Raw genomic sequence first — 20,074 nt, forward strand, 5'->3', positions numbered from 1 at the left:
AAAGAAAGAAAGAAAGAAAGAAAGAAAGAAAGAAAGAAAGAAAGAAAAAGAAAATGCCTGGCAGATGACAAGTGCCATATAAATGTTATGTATTATAACTATTTTCTCTTCGTGATGCAAAAGCATTCAACAGACACAAATTGGCTGTGGTGCTCTTTTAAGTGGTAGGCTGGGAGAAAAGTAGTTACATTGCTCAATTTTCAAAAGTGTGTTAAATGTCTTAGGTATTTACATTTCATTTAGCATAAATCATTTTTTTCTAAAATATGATTTTTGTGTTTTCAAAGTAATATTGTCTTTATCCCCTTATCTTTCCTGTGATATTGAATGTTAGGAAATATTACTTTCTAATATAGATGGACTTGAATTTGAAACATTCTGTAATCTAACACTTTCAATATTTATCTGCTGGGTTCAGTTAATTTTACATAGGCACTCACTACCCACAAAATGGTTTATATCAGCCTATTTTCTTTGTGAGAGGGATCTCCAACTTTCCACAAAGTTTTACTGCCTCTCCGGTTGCTGCTGTCTCTGTACCACATCAGCACATGTCCAACACTTTTTCTCCTTACCTGAAGTGTTGGATGTGAAAGGTTAGGTTTGTTTCATGGAGAAATAAAAAGAAAAAGGGATAGAAAGAAGTTGTAAGAAAAACCTAAGGCTCAAGAAAGAGGTTCACTGTATGCTTAAATTAACAAAATATATTCAGTCTTCTGAGTTTTAGGCTGACTCTGAGGTTAATTCCAAGAGTTCTCAAAGACATTTCAAGAAATTTATAGGACTTTAAAAGAAATTATCATTTGACCATAGAAATTCCCATGTGGTTATAAAAAATATCTATTTAACCATTCCTTTTGTGTATTACTTTAATAAATTTAAAATAAAAAAGCAAGTCAAATTGATGTAACAAGAATAAACTAAGCAACATTCAGCTAATCCATATTGAGAATTTAAAAATGAACCAAGTGTCGCTCTTTTCCCAAAGTCTGTTTTAAAAGTCACATGTGAACATGAATATAATACATAATAGAACAAACTAAGTAACATCAGAGAAGTACACATGCAACCTAGAATTCACAAGGAGTGGTCCCATATAATTGGGAGCACCAAGAGGAGCTTTCTAAAGGAGATGGCAATTTGATTTAATGACCTCAAAAAATTAGTAGGATTTTGACATGTACAATTGTAAAGAGAAGTAGAGTGACATAAAAACAGGAAGAAAAAAAAAGACCCAAATGTCATAAAATTGGGTGTTGAGCAAATTAAAATAATCTAATATCATAGAAGTGTTGCATTATAAATAGATGAATTATAAGATGGCTAGAAAGTGACATTGAAGTCATACATAGTACAGAAGCCTCAAACTTCAGAGTAAATTTATGTTTGTTTAGCAGGAAATAAGGAGATGGTAAAAGATGTTGAATAAGGGACCAGTTAGATTGTGCAGAAAGAGGCATTATTGAGCAAGAATGTCGGAAATGAAGAATTCTCATAGAGAGTTGGAGAACTATGAATGACATACACTTGGAAATAAATAGTGTCAATGTTATAACTTGAATCACAGTCCCAAGTTTTAGGATATCCACCTGGTAAGATACTCCAACACAAATATTGTGTGAACTTCTGGTTTCCATACTCTGAGTGGAACCAACAGGCTGTACAGCTAATTGAGAGCTTATCAAATGGAGAAGCAATTGAAATTGTGCCATATTAAATTATTGAAGGCAAAAAGGATGGATAATCTTGAGAAGTCTTAGAAAAGGCAAAATAGTAGCCTTTAAATATTTGTAGAGTTAACATAAATTCATTTATCCTTAATGAACCCAGGAGCAAAATTAGAAAAAAATAAGCACACAATAACTTACTCTTTAAAAAAAAGAGTTTCTAATTGTGTTGAAATGGAATGGGCTGCCTTGAACACAAATGATTCCTGCTATATCTGACAGACATTAAATAGAGGTCAAGTGCCCCCCACAGGCAAAGGCTATAGAGGAAATTTAAGGACAATTAGGTAGACTAAATAAATTTTTATGTAAGCAATACTCTATTTTTAAAATTCATAATTTTATGAAGAATTTCCTTCATCTTCTAATTTGTTAAGTAAGGAATTTAACTGATATCACAGAAATTGTTAACATATTATTTATTTTCTTAATTTTTATTTTATTATATTACTATTAATGTATTTCATTTTATATTCCAAAATATGCAATGCTATGTAATATTTAATATATTGTGCTTTTAAAAATTTATTTATGGAAAATTCATAAAGTACTATGGTCCACATAATTACATTTTATCTGAACAATGAAACAAAACTCATAGCATCATAAAATCCCGTATATACTATTACTGCTTAATGTGTAAACATTAGATTAAAAATATTTCTAAATATAACTAATTGACTGAACATGGGCAAACATAAATAGTTTTTATGTTGATAATTGCTGCTAACTAGAAATATTTCTGAACAGGGTAGCCATTTCATTATTTATTCATGGCATTCAATGGAATTTTAATTATTTCCTCCCCAATACATTCTAATCAACTAAAATTAATGTCAATTCAAAAGGGATCTGGAATTCATCGTTTAAAGGGTAGATTCTGGATCATCCCCTCTGTATCTATGCTACATTTTTTGTTAGGTTGAGTAACTGAGCACTAACTCTAGAGCTAAAAATAAGTACTCATGAAATGCCATAGCATTATCTAAAGTATAAGTAATGTGTTAATATAAAATGTTAAACATGCATTCATTTCCAATTTACATTTTATAACTTAAATCTAGTGTATGTATATTTATTAATATATTTGACCATGATTTCACCTTGATAAAATATTCATTCTGAGGTTTTGTTGTTGTTTTTTTTTTTTGCCTTACCAATCTAAATATAAACTGATATATCTATTGGCAGTTTTACTAGTATTTTTCTTCATATCTTATCCTTACTCTGCATGTTGTAAATGAATGAGTTTTAGTTTTTTGTTTGTTTTTTTTTTGAAGATTTTATTTATCCATTTGATGGGAGAGAGAGACTGCAAGAGAGAACACAAATCAGATTTAACCAATATTTCCTTTGCTTCATAACATATTTTGTTACATGATTCCTGCTTTCTGTCATAATATATAAGCAGCAAGCTAAGAATTAAAAAATTAAATTTCTCTAAGAAAATGTTCAAGATTATCTCACTCTAGCAATTCTTCCCACACTTCAAATGACTCAAATCATTGGTTGGAATAATGAATTCCGGGCCAGAAAGCACTTTATGCAGTGGCTTGAGCTATTATAGAAAGCTTTTATGTAGATTAGCAGGCTTCTTGTTCTTCTGTGATCTGCTTAGCTATCATTCAAAGGAATATGGAAGATGAAACCATTATAAAATCAGGTAACTTCTTATATAGAGAAATGCAGTATAGTCAATGGAATAAAAAACTGATCTTCTTTGAAACTCTTAACGTTACCTTCAAATTTGTTTTTAAATACTTGCATATATCATGAGTTAGTCCACCAGCATATCTAAATACTCTTGTGTGATCGTTGTCTCTAAAGAAGTGAATTGATAAAAACATCTAGTAAATGGGAATTAAAGTGGTATCTGGCTACAATAATATAATAAAATAATCATGTGGACTCATAAAAAGTCAGAGTTTGATATACCCTTAGCAATGCTCTAGTTCAAGGCTCTTGTTTTATAAATTGGGAGGTCCAGAGTTGAGAAGTGATTTTCCTAAATAATAATTTATTATGGCAGAGACAGTGCCTTCTGGGTTCACATCTACCTTCCTTTCTCCTCCTTATATTTTCACCTTAAAGTTGTTCCTTTCTACTTATAACATGCTATATCTCACATAATGAAATTGCTGACAGTTAAGTGAAGTAAAAACTTCTTTTCTTGTTTTTACAGGATTTTACATTTCCACCCCAACTGGACCAGGAGGGAGACGAGAAAGAGTAGGACTCTTAAGTCTCCCTTTAGACCCCACTTTAGAACCAGTCTGCCTCAGTTTCTGGTATGTCATAGACACATGTTAAATACTACCTTACTTAATGAGTGCCATTGCCTTTGTCGCATTGCCAGGCTCATGATTTCGCTAAGACATCCCAAGTTTTAATGGATTCGCTATTATTTTTCCAATTGATAAAGTAACAAAATGCTGGAAGACTCCCCCACCCCTTTACTAGCAACTCCCTCACTCAAGGAAAAAGGAAATATTCCAGAGAAAGTAAAGGATTTAGAAGAACCCTCAATTACATTTATTCTAATATTGTAGAAATCTAATCATTTGTGCTTGTTTCCAAACTAGGTATTATATGTATGGTGAAAATGTCTATAAATTAAGCATTAATATCAGCAGCGACCAAAATATGGAGAAGACAGTTTTCCAAAAGGAAGGAAATTATGGAGAAAATTGGAATTATGGACAAGTAACATTAAATGAAACAGTGGAATTTAAGGTTGGCAAAATACCTTGTGACTTATAATCCTGTGTTTGTGTTCTAAAAATGGTGATACAATTATAGTTTAAGATAATATGATGAAAAAATTATTTTCTAAATATAGCCAAGTCATTTTCTTTACTTTCTTAATCTCTTTTTTAAAAAAATCTCTGAGTTTGGGGTACCTGGGTGGCTCAGTTGGTTAAGCATCCAACTTTTGATTTTGGCTCAGGTTGTGATCTCAGTGTCAGGAGATCAAGCCCCATGTTGGGCAACACACTGGGTGTGGAGTCTCCTTAAGATTCCCCCTCTCCCCTAGCCCCTTCTCACCCCCCACCCCCATCAGTGCATGTGTGCTCTCTCTCTCTTGCACTGTCTCTCTCTCTCTCAAAAAAACAAACAACAACCAAAAAAAAAAAAAAAAAACACCTCTGAGTGCCCTTATTTTCATTTATTCACTAACTTATTTAAAAACCACTTATTCAATTCACGGTGCTCAAGCTGTGAATTGTGTAAGACTGTTGAATCACAGACCTGTACCTCTGAAACAAATAATACATTATATGTTAAAAAAAAAAAAAGAAGAAGAAGATAGTAGGAAGGGAAAAATGAAGGGGGGGAATCGGAGGGGGAGACGAACCATGAGAGACTATGGACTTTGAGAAACAAACTGAGGGTTCTAGAGGGGAGGGGGTTGGGAGGATGGGTTAGCCTGGTGATGGGTATTAAAGAGGGCACGTTCTGCGTGGAGCACTGGGTGTTCTACGCAAACAATGAATCATGGAACACTACATCAAAAACTAATGAGAAGAAGATAGCAGGAGAGGAAGAATGAAGGGGAGTAAGTCAGAGGGGGAGACGAACCAGGAGAGATGATGGACTCTGAAAAACAAACTGAGGTTTCTAGAGGGGAGGAGGGTAGGGGGATGGGTTAGCCTGGTGATGGGTATTAAAGAGGGCACATTCTGCATGGAGCACTGGGTGTTATGAACAAACAATGAATCATGGAACACTACACCAAAACAAATTATGTAATATATGGTGATTAACATAACAATAAAAAAATTAAAAAAAAACTAATGATGTAATGTATGGTGACTAACATAACATAATAAAATTAAATTAAAAAAAAATACACTTATTGAGGGGCACCTGGGTGGCTCAGTCATTGAGCATCTGCCTTCAGATGGGGATGTGATCCCAGGGTCCTGCGATCAAGCCCCACAACAGGCTCCCTGCTCAGCGGGGAGCCTGCTTCTCCCCTTCCCTGTACCCCTCCACCTCTCTTGTGCTCTCTCTTGCTATCTTCTTCTCTCGAATACATAAATAAAATCCTTAAAAAAATAAAACCACTTATTGAGGAAAAATTTACTACATGAAAGTACTACTTATAATGATCCATAAGATCCATAGAAACTTTGTGGGATATTACACCTTTCTTCAGCAACTTTCTAGCACATACCAATCACGTCTTCCTATGTCCTCTGCTCACCTAGGACTTCCAGCTTTTCACAAACACCACCTAGATCAGCCCTGCACTTTTCTAGGGAACTATCTTTTCCTATTAGAACATCCACGCCCATCAGTATCCATCCACCCTGCCCCACTTTGACTTAATCTATGTATTTCCTTTAGAAACAAATTCCGTGAGCTGTATCATTGGGATGTCTCTGATCATTTATTTCACATTAAGGTGAATTAATTTTTCAGATAACAGCTTAATGTGTTTTCTTCCTAAGGGTGTTTGCAATTAAAATACAGGATAATACAGGCTAATAGTTCGACCAAATTAACAATGTTTTAATCAGTTCATTTCAGACAACAGAGTCTAACTTTCAGAATGTATATATGTGGACAGACATAGTCATAGGGAAGGCTTTAGTTTTTCCCCATGACTTTGTGGAAGGAGGCAGAAATCAAACACCTTCATCTACATTCTTTCCATCTTTCTTTCCTTCCTTCCCTTTTTCTTTTTTTTTCTTCTGAGTCTATCTTTTTCTTTTTTTTTTTTCTGTGAAGTTTTCTTCTCCAACTTTGTTTTCTGATAATCCAGGGAAGGATAAAGGAAAATGGAATATCAGGAGAATAAAGAAATGGCAGAGCAGAGAAACAAGTACAGTGGTCCCCCTTGTCCATGGGGTATATGTTCCAAGACCTCCATGGATACCATAGATACTACTGAACCCTATATATACTATGGGTTTTTTTTCTATACATACATACATACCTATGGTAACATTTAATTTATTACTTAGGCTCAGTAAGAGATTGACAAGAATAATAATAAAATAGAACAATTATAATAATATACTGTAACAGAAGTTATGTGAATCTGGTCTCTCTCTCAAAATAGCTCATTGTATTGTACTCACCCTTCTTATGACAATGTGAAATGACAAAATTCCCACGTGATGAAATGAAGTGAGGTGAATGTTATAGGCACTGTCACATGGCCTTAGGCTACTACTGACCTTCTGACAATACCTGAAGAAGAATTGTCTGATTCAGAACCCAGCTGACAGTAAGGATCTGAAATCACAGAGGGTGAAACCTCAGATAGTGGGGGACTATTATATTGCAGTGGCTAATCTGGCTCAACTCACTTTTTTTTTTTTTTTAAGCAATATAACTGGATCCACTTTTTCAAGGTTAGCTTATCAGGCAGAATGAGAGCATGGAGTTCTACAAATATTTGCACCTTGGCTTTGCCACTTTGTCATGAAATCTTAAGTCACTTCAGTCTCTTTGAAATTCAGCTTGCATGTAAATGAAAGGGAGAAAATAATCCTTATTTGGAATCGTGCCTAGCGTGAAGAAGGTGAAAAGAATGAACAAATGAGTGAATGGATAACTACAATAGCATTGAAAAACTTAAATGAGATAATGTATACAATGTGCCTAGCAGAGCAATTAATGTATTGTGGGTATTCTGTTTATGTCTTTCCTACACAAGAGAGGATCCAGGAAAGTTCAGCTAAAATACCCACTGTCTTTAAGAACCTAATAGGTTTCATCTGCCACTGAAACTTTCTTCCAAGTCTGGGTCTGTATCCTCTGGCCATTACCCTCACACGGTATCCCACACCAGCTTCCTGGGTGAACTATGACCAGTACTAGTTGGCCCTGAATTATCATATTATACTCATATTTTCTCCTGTCCCTTTCTTTTCTCATTTAAATTATCTAGTAGGTGTGACTTTTCTTTAGGGCCCCTATGTTATAAAAAGGCAGACAGCTACCTGGATTTCTAAAATTGTTGAGGGGAGGAGTCTGTGAGAAGATTGCTGTCCCTTGCCAGAAAATGTGGATGCGTGACAGAGTACATTAGAGTATGACAAATCATGAGAGAGACAGAGATAGAGACATAAAGAAACTGTGGCAATATTGCCTAACTCAGAAGGAAGACACTAGTGAAAATTTAGATTAGTATGAACACATAAGTAGGGAGGTGGGCTCAGCAGAAGGATTATAAAAAGCAGGATCTATCAATATTTCACTATATAGAAACTTGTCCTCTTATATTTGGAGTTGGTAATACTGATTCCCAGCAAATACTGGGCCACAGGAAGAATCAAATCAGAGAAGATTAGAGTAGAATGATTTCATATCCCTCTCTGAATTGCAGGTTGCTTTTAATGCTTTTAAAAACCAGATCCTGAGTGATATAGCATTGGACGACATTAGCCTAACATATGGGATTTGCAATGTGAGTCTTTATCCAGAACCAACTTTGGTCCCAACTCCTCCACCAGAACTTCCTAGTAAGTAACTATAACATGTATTTTACCAATTAAAGCATTAATATTTTCAAGTAGATATTCCTTTGGCCTTTTAAATTATCTCAGCCTAATGTTATTTTTTCACTAAAAATTGAAGACTCCAAAATATAAATAAAATGGAAGCTAGCAAAATATTATGTTATACATACACTCACAGAAAATCACTCACTACTTTGTTATGCATCATATTTATAATAATTTTAGTATATTTTTATTTTTTTAAATAACGAAGGTGCTGACTTCCATTTTGTTTTCACTAGAATACAAAATAATGCTGCATTGGCCGTGTGGCAGGCAGACAGTTTTTTGGAAGAAGCCTTAAGATTCTCATGGTTTTCTTAAAGAATGATGTTAAGATCAAAGAGGAGTTTGGTTAAACTTGAGATGCACCCAGCCTATTTCCAGAATAATTTAATAATAATTATTGGGCCTGGACTTTGACTATACAGACCAAGATCACACAATTTTTTTTTTTTTATCCTGGAATGGTGCCTTTGTAAGGCCCTGCAATGTGCTCCCTTCATGGAGCCACTAACGTGTTGCAGCTGAGCAGTGTCCAGGATTTCCCATGCCCTTTGGAGTCTTTTAACACAAAAGAACAAATCTAGTCTGTATCTACCTGTGCTCTTAATTGAAATTGGAAACTTACATTTCAGAGGAAAAAGAGGCATTACTACCCATCTTATAATGTCAAAGAAGACAATAACTTCATACCACTTTCTAACTATGGGATTTGACAGGAAAAAAAACATATCATGATAAATTATATCAAACATATATTTTGCCTCTACTGGGATGTCTTCACTGCACTGTAGTTTTGATGTAAAAAAATCCCTTTTATCTTTGGATTATGGCAGTTGGAAACTGATCTGGTTCTACAGCTTTGCTTATGTCATACCTCATGGGTGTTTTTGTTCTGCCATGGATCTAAGCCCCCAAACTCAGCACTTTTTCCATTTTTCATTTCCTTTCAAGTGCACTTGAAACTCTTCCCATAATCACATCAGCTAATCAACGTGGAGAACATACCTAAATTTGACTTTACTTCTAAAACTATAAGTTTTTCTCCTGTCAATCTTTAAGTTAAAAAAAAAAAGAAAGTAGACTTCTCAGATGAGGGTTTTTAACAATTCAAAAGCTCTAAAGATAAATGACTGGTGTTTGAGAATGGATAACAAGTGAGCTGCCATTAAGATGAGGGTAGTAATTACATTGCCATACTGGTTCCATGCCATTGTATTGAATGTGCACTTACATTCTACCAAAAGGCTAGTTTACACGTAACATCTTTTGTATTAACATGTTTAGTTGTTTGTATGGGTTATACATAAATTCCTCAGTATTTCAAACATTCATTCAAATTTTATAAATAGCTACTATGTACAGAGCACTGCACCAGAAATATAATATGTAGCAATAACCAATGCATGGAAAAAATAAATATAATCCATGTAAAGAAATACTTGAGGCAATATATAATTATGTGCCCCTAAAAGTAATAAATGAGAAAAGTAAGTGATAGACTTTTAAGAAGAAAGTGTGAACTGGAGAAAGCTTTAAGAAAACATTAAGGGACAGTAGGACACTCATAAAATTGAAACAAAAGCAGAAAAGTAGCATGCCTTCTCACCTATATTGGCCACAAAATTGAGGCAAGAAGTGAGTGTCATGACACCAAACTCTGGGCCTCATTCACCTTTGCTTCACCAGTATCTGACTGCTCCCTAACATTACAGAAATAGATAATCAAAAAATATTAGTAGATATGAACTAAGTCTCTCTCTTTTTATGTTGGCTGTAATTTTCTTTTGGTGACACAAACATTTTTGTCAAACAAAATTTTGTTACCAAAACTAAATTTTGGAAATGAAGGAAGGGATGGGATGGAGCAAAACCCAACATGAATGCAATAATTTGGGCCATCTGGCATTGTTTAAAAATAATTGCTTCACTTCATTTTGTGTGGGTGCCCCATACTGTACCTGTCTATCATATAAAACACTCTCATACAAAAAAACATTAAGAAATAGTCTAATTATTAAAGTCATTATTGGTTTGATAAATAATTCCTATGGCTACCAAATACTAGAAACATCTTGCTACTTTGACATTTCAATCATGTAAAACAATTTTCATAATCCTTTCTGCCAGTGTGTTCCTCTATTCATCAATAAGTGGTCAAGAAGCAAGATTTTCTAGTAGAAGTAACAGTTTCATAGGCTTGATATTTTTAAAATAACAATCTTACCATTATCTGAAATAGAAGATGTGAAATAACTTTTGTACATAATATCATACATACAAATAAAACTTTAATATAATTTCCCATATTAAAATTTGAACTATATAACCTATACAGTCCTCATAGCTATTCTAGTCAAAAAGGGGGGGAAAAATAACACTTCAATGTCAAGGAAGCATGATATTTGCATATTTTAACAATAGGGAAATTATAATGGTAGAATAACCTATCTGCTTTTAAGTATAAACTTTAGAATTTGCCCAAAGCATATTTGTTCCAGTTTCCAAATGGCTCACTTCAGGGCAATATTTAGCACAGCAGAAAATGTTAATTACCATCAAATACATTCTGAACAATTTCATTCTAATGCCATTTGCAACTGGTTCAGTGAAATTCTTATTTGAGCAGAGCTTTTCTTGTTCCAGGTCACTGATTTGTTTAAGCAGAAATAAAAGGAAACCATGGCTGACTGGCTAATAACCTTTCTTTGGCTCTTACAGAGCATTTAAATAAGAAAATAATCCCAGACCAGTAGCTGACTAACAAAATTCCTCCCTTGTTCCTAGGGATTCACATTGTGCCTAGTTTGGGGAAATGTTAATTTCAGTTTTCATAACTATAGGGATTCTTCCATTCTGTGACTTCGATCACTTACTGCTGCATTAGCTCTACAGTTGTTGCCCTATGGCATTAACACAAATAATTTAAATGTGGAGATTGTATCGAGAACACTTTTAAAAAGTAAACATTCCATTTACACAAATATTATGTTAATTTGCAACACAATTTGGGTGATTGATGACAAGATACCTACTAAATAGAATAGGTATATATAAAAAGGAATCCACACTTCGGGCCCCTAACTTATTTCTGTGGCTGTTAAAAATATTTAAGAAAAAAAATACAAGCTATAGTTCTAGATATTTTAAGTCACTCTTTATTTCCACAATTTTTCTCTATTTGGCCATTATTTAGGCCATTTTCCATTTCCAAAGACAAAATCAATGTTAATTTGGATAATTTCACAGACAGGACATTATATTTTGAGCTAAATAATCTAGCTTTAGTTCTTCGTATAGAAATGAATCGGTACCTATCTACTTGTCTTATATGATGGCTATATTCTTGCAGAGCTGCTTGCCTTATGTATCATTAAGTGTGACTTGATATTTAAATCCCTAGAAAATTCCATTTTAAGTGCACTCATATGCTCCTGTGTCAGTATGTTTTTGTCTCTTCCTTTTTATCTTTTTACCTTTAAAACTAATAGCCTGTTCATTGGCTAGATTGCTATTCATTACAAATAAAATGTAGAGTATAAGGAATGAAAATTTGAACATCGTTGTCATAAATTTAAGGTAAATATTAGTATCATGGCTGGTCACTAGAACCTGTGAATGGAACATAAATTTTGATAAACTGAACACAAAATTTTCATGGGATATTCCATTTTATACTACAATCTGAATTTTTAAAATGTTATCTGTAATAGTGTAGGACTTATCTATTAGTATGATGATGAAAAATAATGCTGATTTTAACAATATTCAAGCATCAATGTAAGATACTATTTCTCAAGGTACATCTATTGTTTTGTCACAAATACCTTTTATTTGAACCCTCTTTTTGTAAGTGGGAGCTGGGCTCTTCTCTTTTTCACCTCATATTGACACATATCTCATGAACGTCAGAGGCTTAAGCATGGATTAAAAATGACATGCCTCAGAGAAAATATCTGTCCTTGACAATCACTTTGCAAAATACTGCATGCTATTTACATACTATTATGTAGTGAAAATCCCTGCTGGCATAGTAAGGAATTCATCAGAATACAAATCTTTGAGAACAGTTTCAAGAAAAAGAAAAATGAAAAAGTTTCACTACTCTAAGTGAATAGAGTTCCCAGTACCAGACAGACAATTTAACTCTCATTCTCTGGGTGGAGAGCATTTATCTAATGATACAGTATGACTGTGGTACCCAGAAGTACGTTTTATGAGTCTTTGGCCCCTCTATTAAGAAGCATATGCTGTATCTCTACTAAAGCAATACCACCATTAAAATAAATGTGTCTTCATATTTAGAATGGCTGAAAGTGCTTTTTCCAATTTGTTACCACCGTTTATATACAGAGCGTAACTGATATATCTTATCAGGCCAAGGATCAGAGATATCTTACTGGTCAGTTATTTGACATGAAATTATATCTGAGATTCGTTTCAACAAAGTAATTCTTAAGTATTTCAGAAGAATGAATTTTCTAAGACTTCTATTTAGTGGAGAAATGCTAAGTGAACTGTCTTGACAGGCTTAATAATTACATTTGACAACATTTTTGTCCTAGGTGTGTATTTATTAAAGTCCTACTTACTCATCTATATATAATATGACGTACTGTTGTGTTCAATTCTGTGAAAATTCAATACATTCTCCAAAATGTCAGCTATTTATTAGGAGAAGACAGTTTTGAGATTTTCCCATTCCTTGAAGAGAAAATAAGAATGATGGCTTAAAAATCAACAACAACAAAATGAAAACAAATCCACTGGCCACACTGGCCATATCTAAACTAGTGAAATAGAAGAACTGATTTTCTCCAATCTGCAATCTGCAATGTTAATTTTGCCCCTGCAGAGTTTTTATACTTCCCCGTTAATTTCCCAGAGACTTGAAGGGAGCATTTCATGGCACTAAGAGTTACTAAAATTAAATGAGTTGTGTGTAAGTGGGAGTTGAGGGATTGTAGTAGATACTTCTTCAGAAATCTTTCCCAGGCAATTACTCATGTAATCAAGAAGAATATTGACCTCAGAGATAAGATCATACAGTTCTCTGGCCTTACCTTCACCCTTTCCAGTGGAGAACCTGCCCTTCTTCCCCTTTATCACTGTTTCTTTGGTTCAAATACCTTCTTTAGCACCCTATGTATAGTGCCTGCTGCCTTCTAAATCTATCCATCATTGACCTTACTTGTTAGTACTTTGCTTTTTGTTCCCTTCTGCCTTCCTTCTCTTTGTCTCTACCTAACAAGTGTATGTCACATACCATCAAGTGGCACTTACTGAGACACAGCCTAAACCCTATCTATGGCTTACACCAGACGGTGGAAATGACGCAGAGTTTAATTAACCTAATAGGAAGACGTATTGAGGGAGAAACTTGAGACGAACTCAATTGAAGTCTTGACTTTGACAGTAAATGGATGTGCATGGCATTAGCAAGTAACTGAATGCCTCCGATGCTTATATTGTCCATTTAAAATTGAAATAATAAAAGTAATTACCAAATCCACAAGTGTGTATTGAAAATCTGAATACTGAATATGCCAGGGAATGTGTAGGCACTTTTCATAATTATGTCTGATTTTTTTATAACAACCCTGAAAATCTCTAATACATATCTCTTTCATACCTGAGAAAACCAACTCTCAAAAAGACAAATAGCAAATTCAGGGTGACGATATTAACCCACCAGCTCCAAAACATCTACCTTTTATATACCATGTCCTCTCCCCAGATGAGACAAGAGGTTTTTTTTTATTCTTGCTAAGTTCATCTGGGTCTGGACCAGCCTGCCCCAGAGACCGTGAGAGATACACCAGGCTCCACCACCTTACAGGACAGGATGGGGTAGCAGCCCTACCATTGAACCACAATAAACGCTTCTCTCTGTCCATTTATATACATGATGAAGCCCAAATTTAAGATGCTTATTACGGACAAATTTGGAAGAAGCACATGAATTGAAAAGATCTACATAAGTGAGGCAGAAGCCATGTAAAGAGAGACCCAAGAAGAGGGTATGACTGAAGGCATTGTTGTAGGTGTAGAGACATTTAATTCTCTCTCTTATAATCTGATTTCTATCTTACTGGAGTAAATAACTTCAGCATTATCTCCCTTTAAATAGAAAAAAATATATACTTACCTCAGTTCCCTATGTTCTTACAATTAGGTTACTTTTAATCTTTTGATTTTAAACATAACATGTCAATACAAATAAGAATAGAATTAGGATCCTTTAAATAGATGATGAGTTTTTATATTACTTTAGAATTTTTTTCGAGTAAGCAGGAAGATAAATATACAATAGGTTAAAAATTTCATGAAGTTAATCTGCCAACTTAAATCATCTTAGTTTTAACTAGAATTTTGTCTAATAAAATTTTTCCCAACCTGACTCCTGGACAATGTTAAATAACAGACCAGTCTTGAGCAATTATTTAGCAAGAGGAGTTTCAGTTTGTCTCCCTTTCTTAACAGTAAGACATCTCAGTATACAAGATGATGGCGCTCCCTCTCTACTGAAAAAAAAGGGGGGGGGAGAAAAAAGTAGGAAAACAAAAAGAGAAAAACATAAGAAAGCAGAATGAGTGATTTACTCACCCTTCTCATAAGAGAATGTCAAATATAAGATTTTTTCCATTATCAAGATTCATTATTTTCTATAGCAGGGAGTTGGTACCTTATTTCATAAAGCCTATGTATAAAAGATGTTCAGCAAATTTATTCCTGCCCAAATAATTTTGGGAAATGCTGCATACGATTATGCCTTCTTGGAGATTCAAAGAACTTAACAGTATTTAAGGTTTTGAGAAGTTCTTCTCAAAAAAGAAGTAAAGAGACCTGTTAACCTACAGTTTTCCCTTACTTAAGTTGCAAGGTTTGCTTTTACACAAACTATAAATTCTCTCTCTCAAAACCAGTATTCCAAGAAATATAATTGGGAATTTGCTGACATATAATATTATCTCCCTGAAATTAGCTTTGTGTTACTAATGATTTTTCATTGTTTTCCTTTTCTCCTTTTCAGCGGACTGTGGAGGACCTTTTGAACTGTGGGAGCCAAATACAACATTCACTTCCATGAACTTTCCAAACAGCTACCCTAACCAGGCTTTCTGTGAGTCATTTTCTCCCCAAGCCATGAAAAACAGATGTATATGTCAAGGCTAGATCCCCCCTTTGACACAGCAAAGTGGATTATAAACTTGCCAAACCTGAGTACACCTACTGTCTAGGAGATTGCATAATATAATGATAACAACAACAACAGTAATATTTACTAATTTATTTAGCATTTATTTCGTGCTAGACACTGTGTAGTGCTTATTATATTATTACAGTTCAATTCTTACAATAATTCTTTGAAGCAGGTGTTATTATTATAATTCTTAAATTTAAAAATTGAACAAAACCAGAGTGTGAAAGTACCTTACTCCAGGTACTGCTCCCTTAATGACTCTTCTTGCCTGTACGTACAATGTCTATACTATAGAAAACAAGTTTGCAATTCCATAAAGTCAGAGGAAAGTATAAAAAGTAAAGGGTCAGTTGTGACATCCACACCTTTTGTAAATATAGATTAGTGTCAATAAATCATGCAGCTAGAGTAATGTAGTTAGAATCTCAGTATAAAAGATGAAATAGGGGCACCTGTGTGGCTCAGTCAGTTAAGTGTCCGACTCTTGATTTCGGCTCAGGTCATGATCACAGGGTCATGAGGTTGAGCCTCATGTCAGGCTCCGCACTCAGTGGGGAGTCTGCTTGAGGATTCTCTCTCATATTCTCTCTGCCCCTCCCCCCACTTGCACACTCTCTCTCTTTCTCTCTCTAAAACAAATAAATAAATCTTTTTTAAAAAGATGAAATAATGAGGATTTACTAAAAAATCTTAAGTCTGAGGGACTAGTTTGATAAAACTGCACAGAGCCTGTCTCTTGGTCAATATTCTTAACTGGAGGAACAGTACAGCCTAGAAATTGTGTTAAAAATGCCAATTCCCCCCCAGCCCAGCCTACAAATGTTCCTCTTCAGTAGGTCTGGGAAACAGACTTGTTCCTCTCATGGCTGCACCTAAGATAGCAACACCAATCTAAATGGGGAAATCTACCAGTGAAAGAAATGCCCTAACGACAGTGAAAAATGTGTTGTTAGAAAATGTCAACTTTTCTTTCTTCAAATGACCCAGAGATAAGGAAGTAACACTTTCATAGGAGAATAGAGCCACAATTCCAGGGACTTATCTGATCCAAAAAAACAAACAGCCATGAATCTCATTTGACTTGTATGGGGAACCAGAGATTACCATCTCTATTTCACACTGAAGACATCTTTTAAACCTATCATTTGTACAACGTAATGATCTAAACATTCTGGAAGTCAGGGGGATATTAAAAGAACAATTTAAAGAAATTTATTAAATTTATTGATTTATTAAATAAATATTTATTGGGCACTTTATTTTTTAGGCACTGAAATGAGAACAGAAGAAACAAACATAGCGCCATCTAGATGAAGAGGTAGATAAGTTGTCAGGCTTTACAAATGCCCAGGCTATTGTAACAGTAAGGGAAAAGCCAGGATGCCGTGGAGGGACATGAGAGGTTCATGTGAAAATTCAGAGAAATTTGAAATTCTCAAGAGAGTGAAGCTTTTGAGGGAAATCAAAGGAACCGTGTTCTAAACTGTTGTCATGTATTACTTTTAAGGTGTTTGGAATTTAAATGCACAAGAGGGAAAGAATATACAACTTCATTTTCAAGAATTCGACTTAGAAAATATTGCAGATGTAGTGGAAATTAGAGATGGTAGAGGAGATGACTCTTTGCTCTTAGGTAAGTCTGCAGTTTAAATACTGTGAAAGTTGTATGGCTCAAGACATTGGATTGATGGCGAGAGCATTTCCCAATAACTGTAATCACTCTTTCACAACCAGCAAAATGAAATTATAACAGCAGAATAACATGTCAGATTTTATGTGGAGCTTCCAAAATGAGAGTATTTGCAATAATAACAGAATAATATTCTTCTTGAGCATTCTTGGCAAACCAGAATTAATATTTTTGTGTGAACAGTTTCTACCAGCTACATTAATTTGCTACAGTAAGCAATACCCCTTGGAGACTAAGAGCTAAAAGACATATATTACTCAATTTAATATGCCTTATGTGTACATCATATTTCCAAAAATAGCTATTAAATCCAGTTTTGTTTCACTTCAAACTAAAGGAACAAATTGTGTTTTTATGCAAAATTTTTTTATGATTTTTTATTTACATTTCATTATTACTCTGATTGTCTGTGTCTCTAGCACTAGCTGCTTCTATATAAGTATCTGAGAATGATTCAAATACTGACCAAAGTTGATTTTTCCCTATCTTCTACTGATTAATAATTTTTTTTAAATAAACATGGGGGGAAAGTGTACTATCCTAGAGGAAATTCTTGTATGTAAGTCATAAAATACATGGTAACATAATAAAGATCTATCAATCTAATGTAATAGCTAATATCCTATTTAACTACTACGAGTTTTTTTTTAATTTTTTATTGTTATGTTAATCACCATATATTACATAATTTGTTTTGGTGTAGTGTTCCATGATTCATTGTTTGTTCATAACACCCAGTGCTCCATGCAGAACGTGCCCTCCTCAATACCCATCACCAGGCTAACCCATCCCCCCACCCTCCTCCCCTCCAGAAACCTGTTTGTTTTTCAGAGTCCATCATCTCTCCTGGTTCGTCTCCCCCTCTGACTTACTCCCCTTCATTCTTCCTCTCCTGCTATCTTCTTCTTTTTCTTTTTTCTTAAAATATGTTGCGTTATTTGTTTCAGAAGTACAGATCTGTGATTCAACAGTCTTGCACAATTCACAGCGCTCACCGTAGCACATATCTTCCCCAATGTCCATCACCCAGCCACCCACCCCATCCCTCCCACCCCCGACCACTCCAGCAACCCTCAGTTTGTTCCTGAGATTAAGAATTCCTCATATCAGTGAGGGCATATGATACATGTCTTTCTCTGATTGACTTATTTCACTCAGCATAACACCCTCCAGTTCCATCCACGTCGTTGCAAATGGCAAGATCTCATTCCTTTTGATGGCTGCATAATATTCCATTGTGTATATATACCACATCTTCTTTATCCATTCATCTGTCGATGGACATCTTGGCTCTTTCCACAGTTTGGCTATTGTGGACATTGCTGCTATAAACATTGGGGTGCACGTACACCTTCGGGTCTCTACATTTGTATCTTTGGGGTAAATACCCAATAGTGCAATTGCTGGATCGAATGGTAGCTCTAATTTCAACTGTTTGAGGAACCTCCATACTGTTTTCCAGAGGGGTTGCACCAGCTTGCATTCCCACCAACAGTGTAGGAGGGTTAAGACAGTGTCTCTTGATAAATAATACATTAAATTATGAAAATGCTTATAGGGTCAACTGGAGTGCATGAAACAACACACTTCACAAGTAAAAATGTTTTATCAAACTGTGCTTTGGACTCATATTAATCATTTCCTACAAAATCTGGCCAGGTAGCTATGCAATCAGGATGCAATCTCATGAACATGGCAACCAATGGTGGAAGACCAGAGGGAGCTTTCTATAGCAGTACAGGGGCAGGGTGGGGGAGAGAGTTCCCAGTGATATAATCCATCACTACTTACACAAGTTTCTTCAGCAAAATCCCACAAAATTCTAAAGTTCAGGCTTCCTAGAAGAGGATTTTGAGAGCACACACAGAAGACATCAACAATGAAAATCTCGGTGGGCCTGGGAGGCTAGTGTTAATAAGAACTGAGGAAATTTAAATTTGATTTTTATATACATAGTTATGAACACATTTTGAGTTGTTTTCCCATTTTTAGTTCATATTGTCCTAATGAAAATTTCAGTGTTCTCATGATCTAAGAAGAATTCATTTTCATCATTTCACCTCTTAATATTTACATTAATCATTGAAAAGTAAATAAGAATTCCAGAGGATCTCAGAATCATAGTTTTGAAATTGTAGGCAAGAAGTTCTTTTGAAACATAGTCACTTTCAGGGATTCTAATATATAAAATATCTAATAATGTGATGGGTGCCTAGGCGGCTCAGTCAGTTAAGCATCCAACTCTTGCTTTGAGCTCAGGTCATGATCTCAAGGTTATTAGATCGAGCCCTGCACTGGGCTCTGCACTGGACGTGGATCATGCTTAAGAGTCTCTCCCTCTACCCCTCCCCCGCTCCCTCTCTAAATGTATGTGTGTGTGTGTGTGTGTGTGTGTGTGTAAGAACATATTTTTTAATTAGCCTAAGCCTTTATTGTGTAGTAGAGAATATTTCATTATTTATGAAACTCCCAAAGCCCAGCACTTAGTGGAAAACATTTTAAAAACCACCACTTAGGTTTATATTATCTATCTCTAATTAATCCAATCCTTCGGCTTAGGTTGATGATTCAACTCACAAAAAATATCAAATGAATTTGGACAAAAATTTACTAAGGGGAGCTATAATCTCCATTGTTTTATAAAGGTCTCTAAAAGCAGTCATATAATCTTTTTTTCCTGGGAATAACATGAGCTTTGAAGAGTAGTGGTGCTAAGCCATTATGAGAAATTCATCATTAAATTATAGAGCCACAGAAACCTCAAACAATACTGGAAAAGATCAATAGAGAAGTTGTCTTTCCTAGAAGCAGTGTCCAAAATCTAAAAGGAAGTACACAGTTTTGCACGTGTGGTCACTTCCAGAGCAGCCATGCTGCGTGTTGCATCCCTCTGGAGGATGGAACTGAAAGAACAGGTATATTTTTCTTCTAGATTCAA

General features: G+C 34.8%; 1 protein-coding gene across 1 annotated transcript in view; it reads left to right on the forward strand.

Annotated features, from left to right (window-relative positions):
- The window catches only part of TMPRSS15 (transmembrane serine protease 15), a 112,790-nt gene that overhangs the window by 42,782 nt on the left and 49,934 nt on the right, over positions 1 to 20,074 (forward strand). The window contains exons 12-16 of the mRNA XM_025885432.2: positions 3,910 to 4,015; positions 4,310 to 4,460; positions 8,068 to 8,203; positions 15,276 to 15,365; positions 16,954 to 17,079. Of these exons, the coding sequence (XP_025741217.1) occupies positions 3,910 to 4,015; positions 4,310 to 4,460; positions 8,068 to 8,203; positions 15,276 to 15,365; positions 16,954 to 17,079 (609 nt within the window). The remainder of the gene's footprint in view (positions 1 to 3,909; positions 4,016 to 4,309; positions 4,461 to 8,067; positions 8,204 to 15,275; positions 15,366 to 16,953; positions 17,080 to 20,074) is intronic.

Source organism: Callorhinus ursinus, unplaced genomic scaffold (assembly GCF_003265705.2).
Source record: "Callorhinus ursinus isolate GAN/ISIS: 27379988/994484 unplaced genomic scaffold, GSC_fseal_2.0 scaffold1, whole genome shotgun sequence".
In the NCBI taxonomy this organism is placed as follows: Eukaryota; Metazoa; Chordata; class Mammalia; order Carnivora; family Otariidae; genus Callorhinus; species Callorhinus ursinus.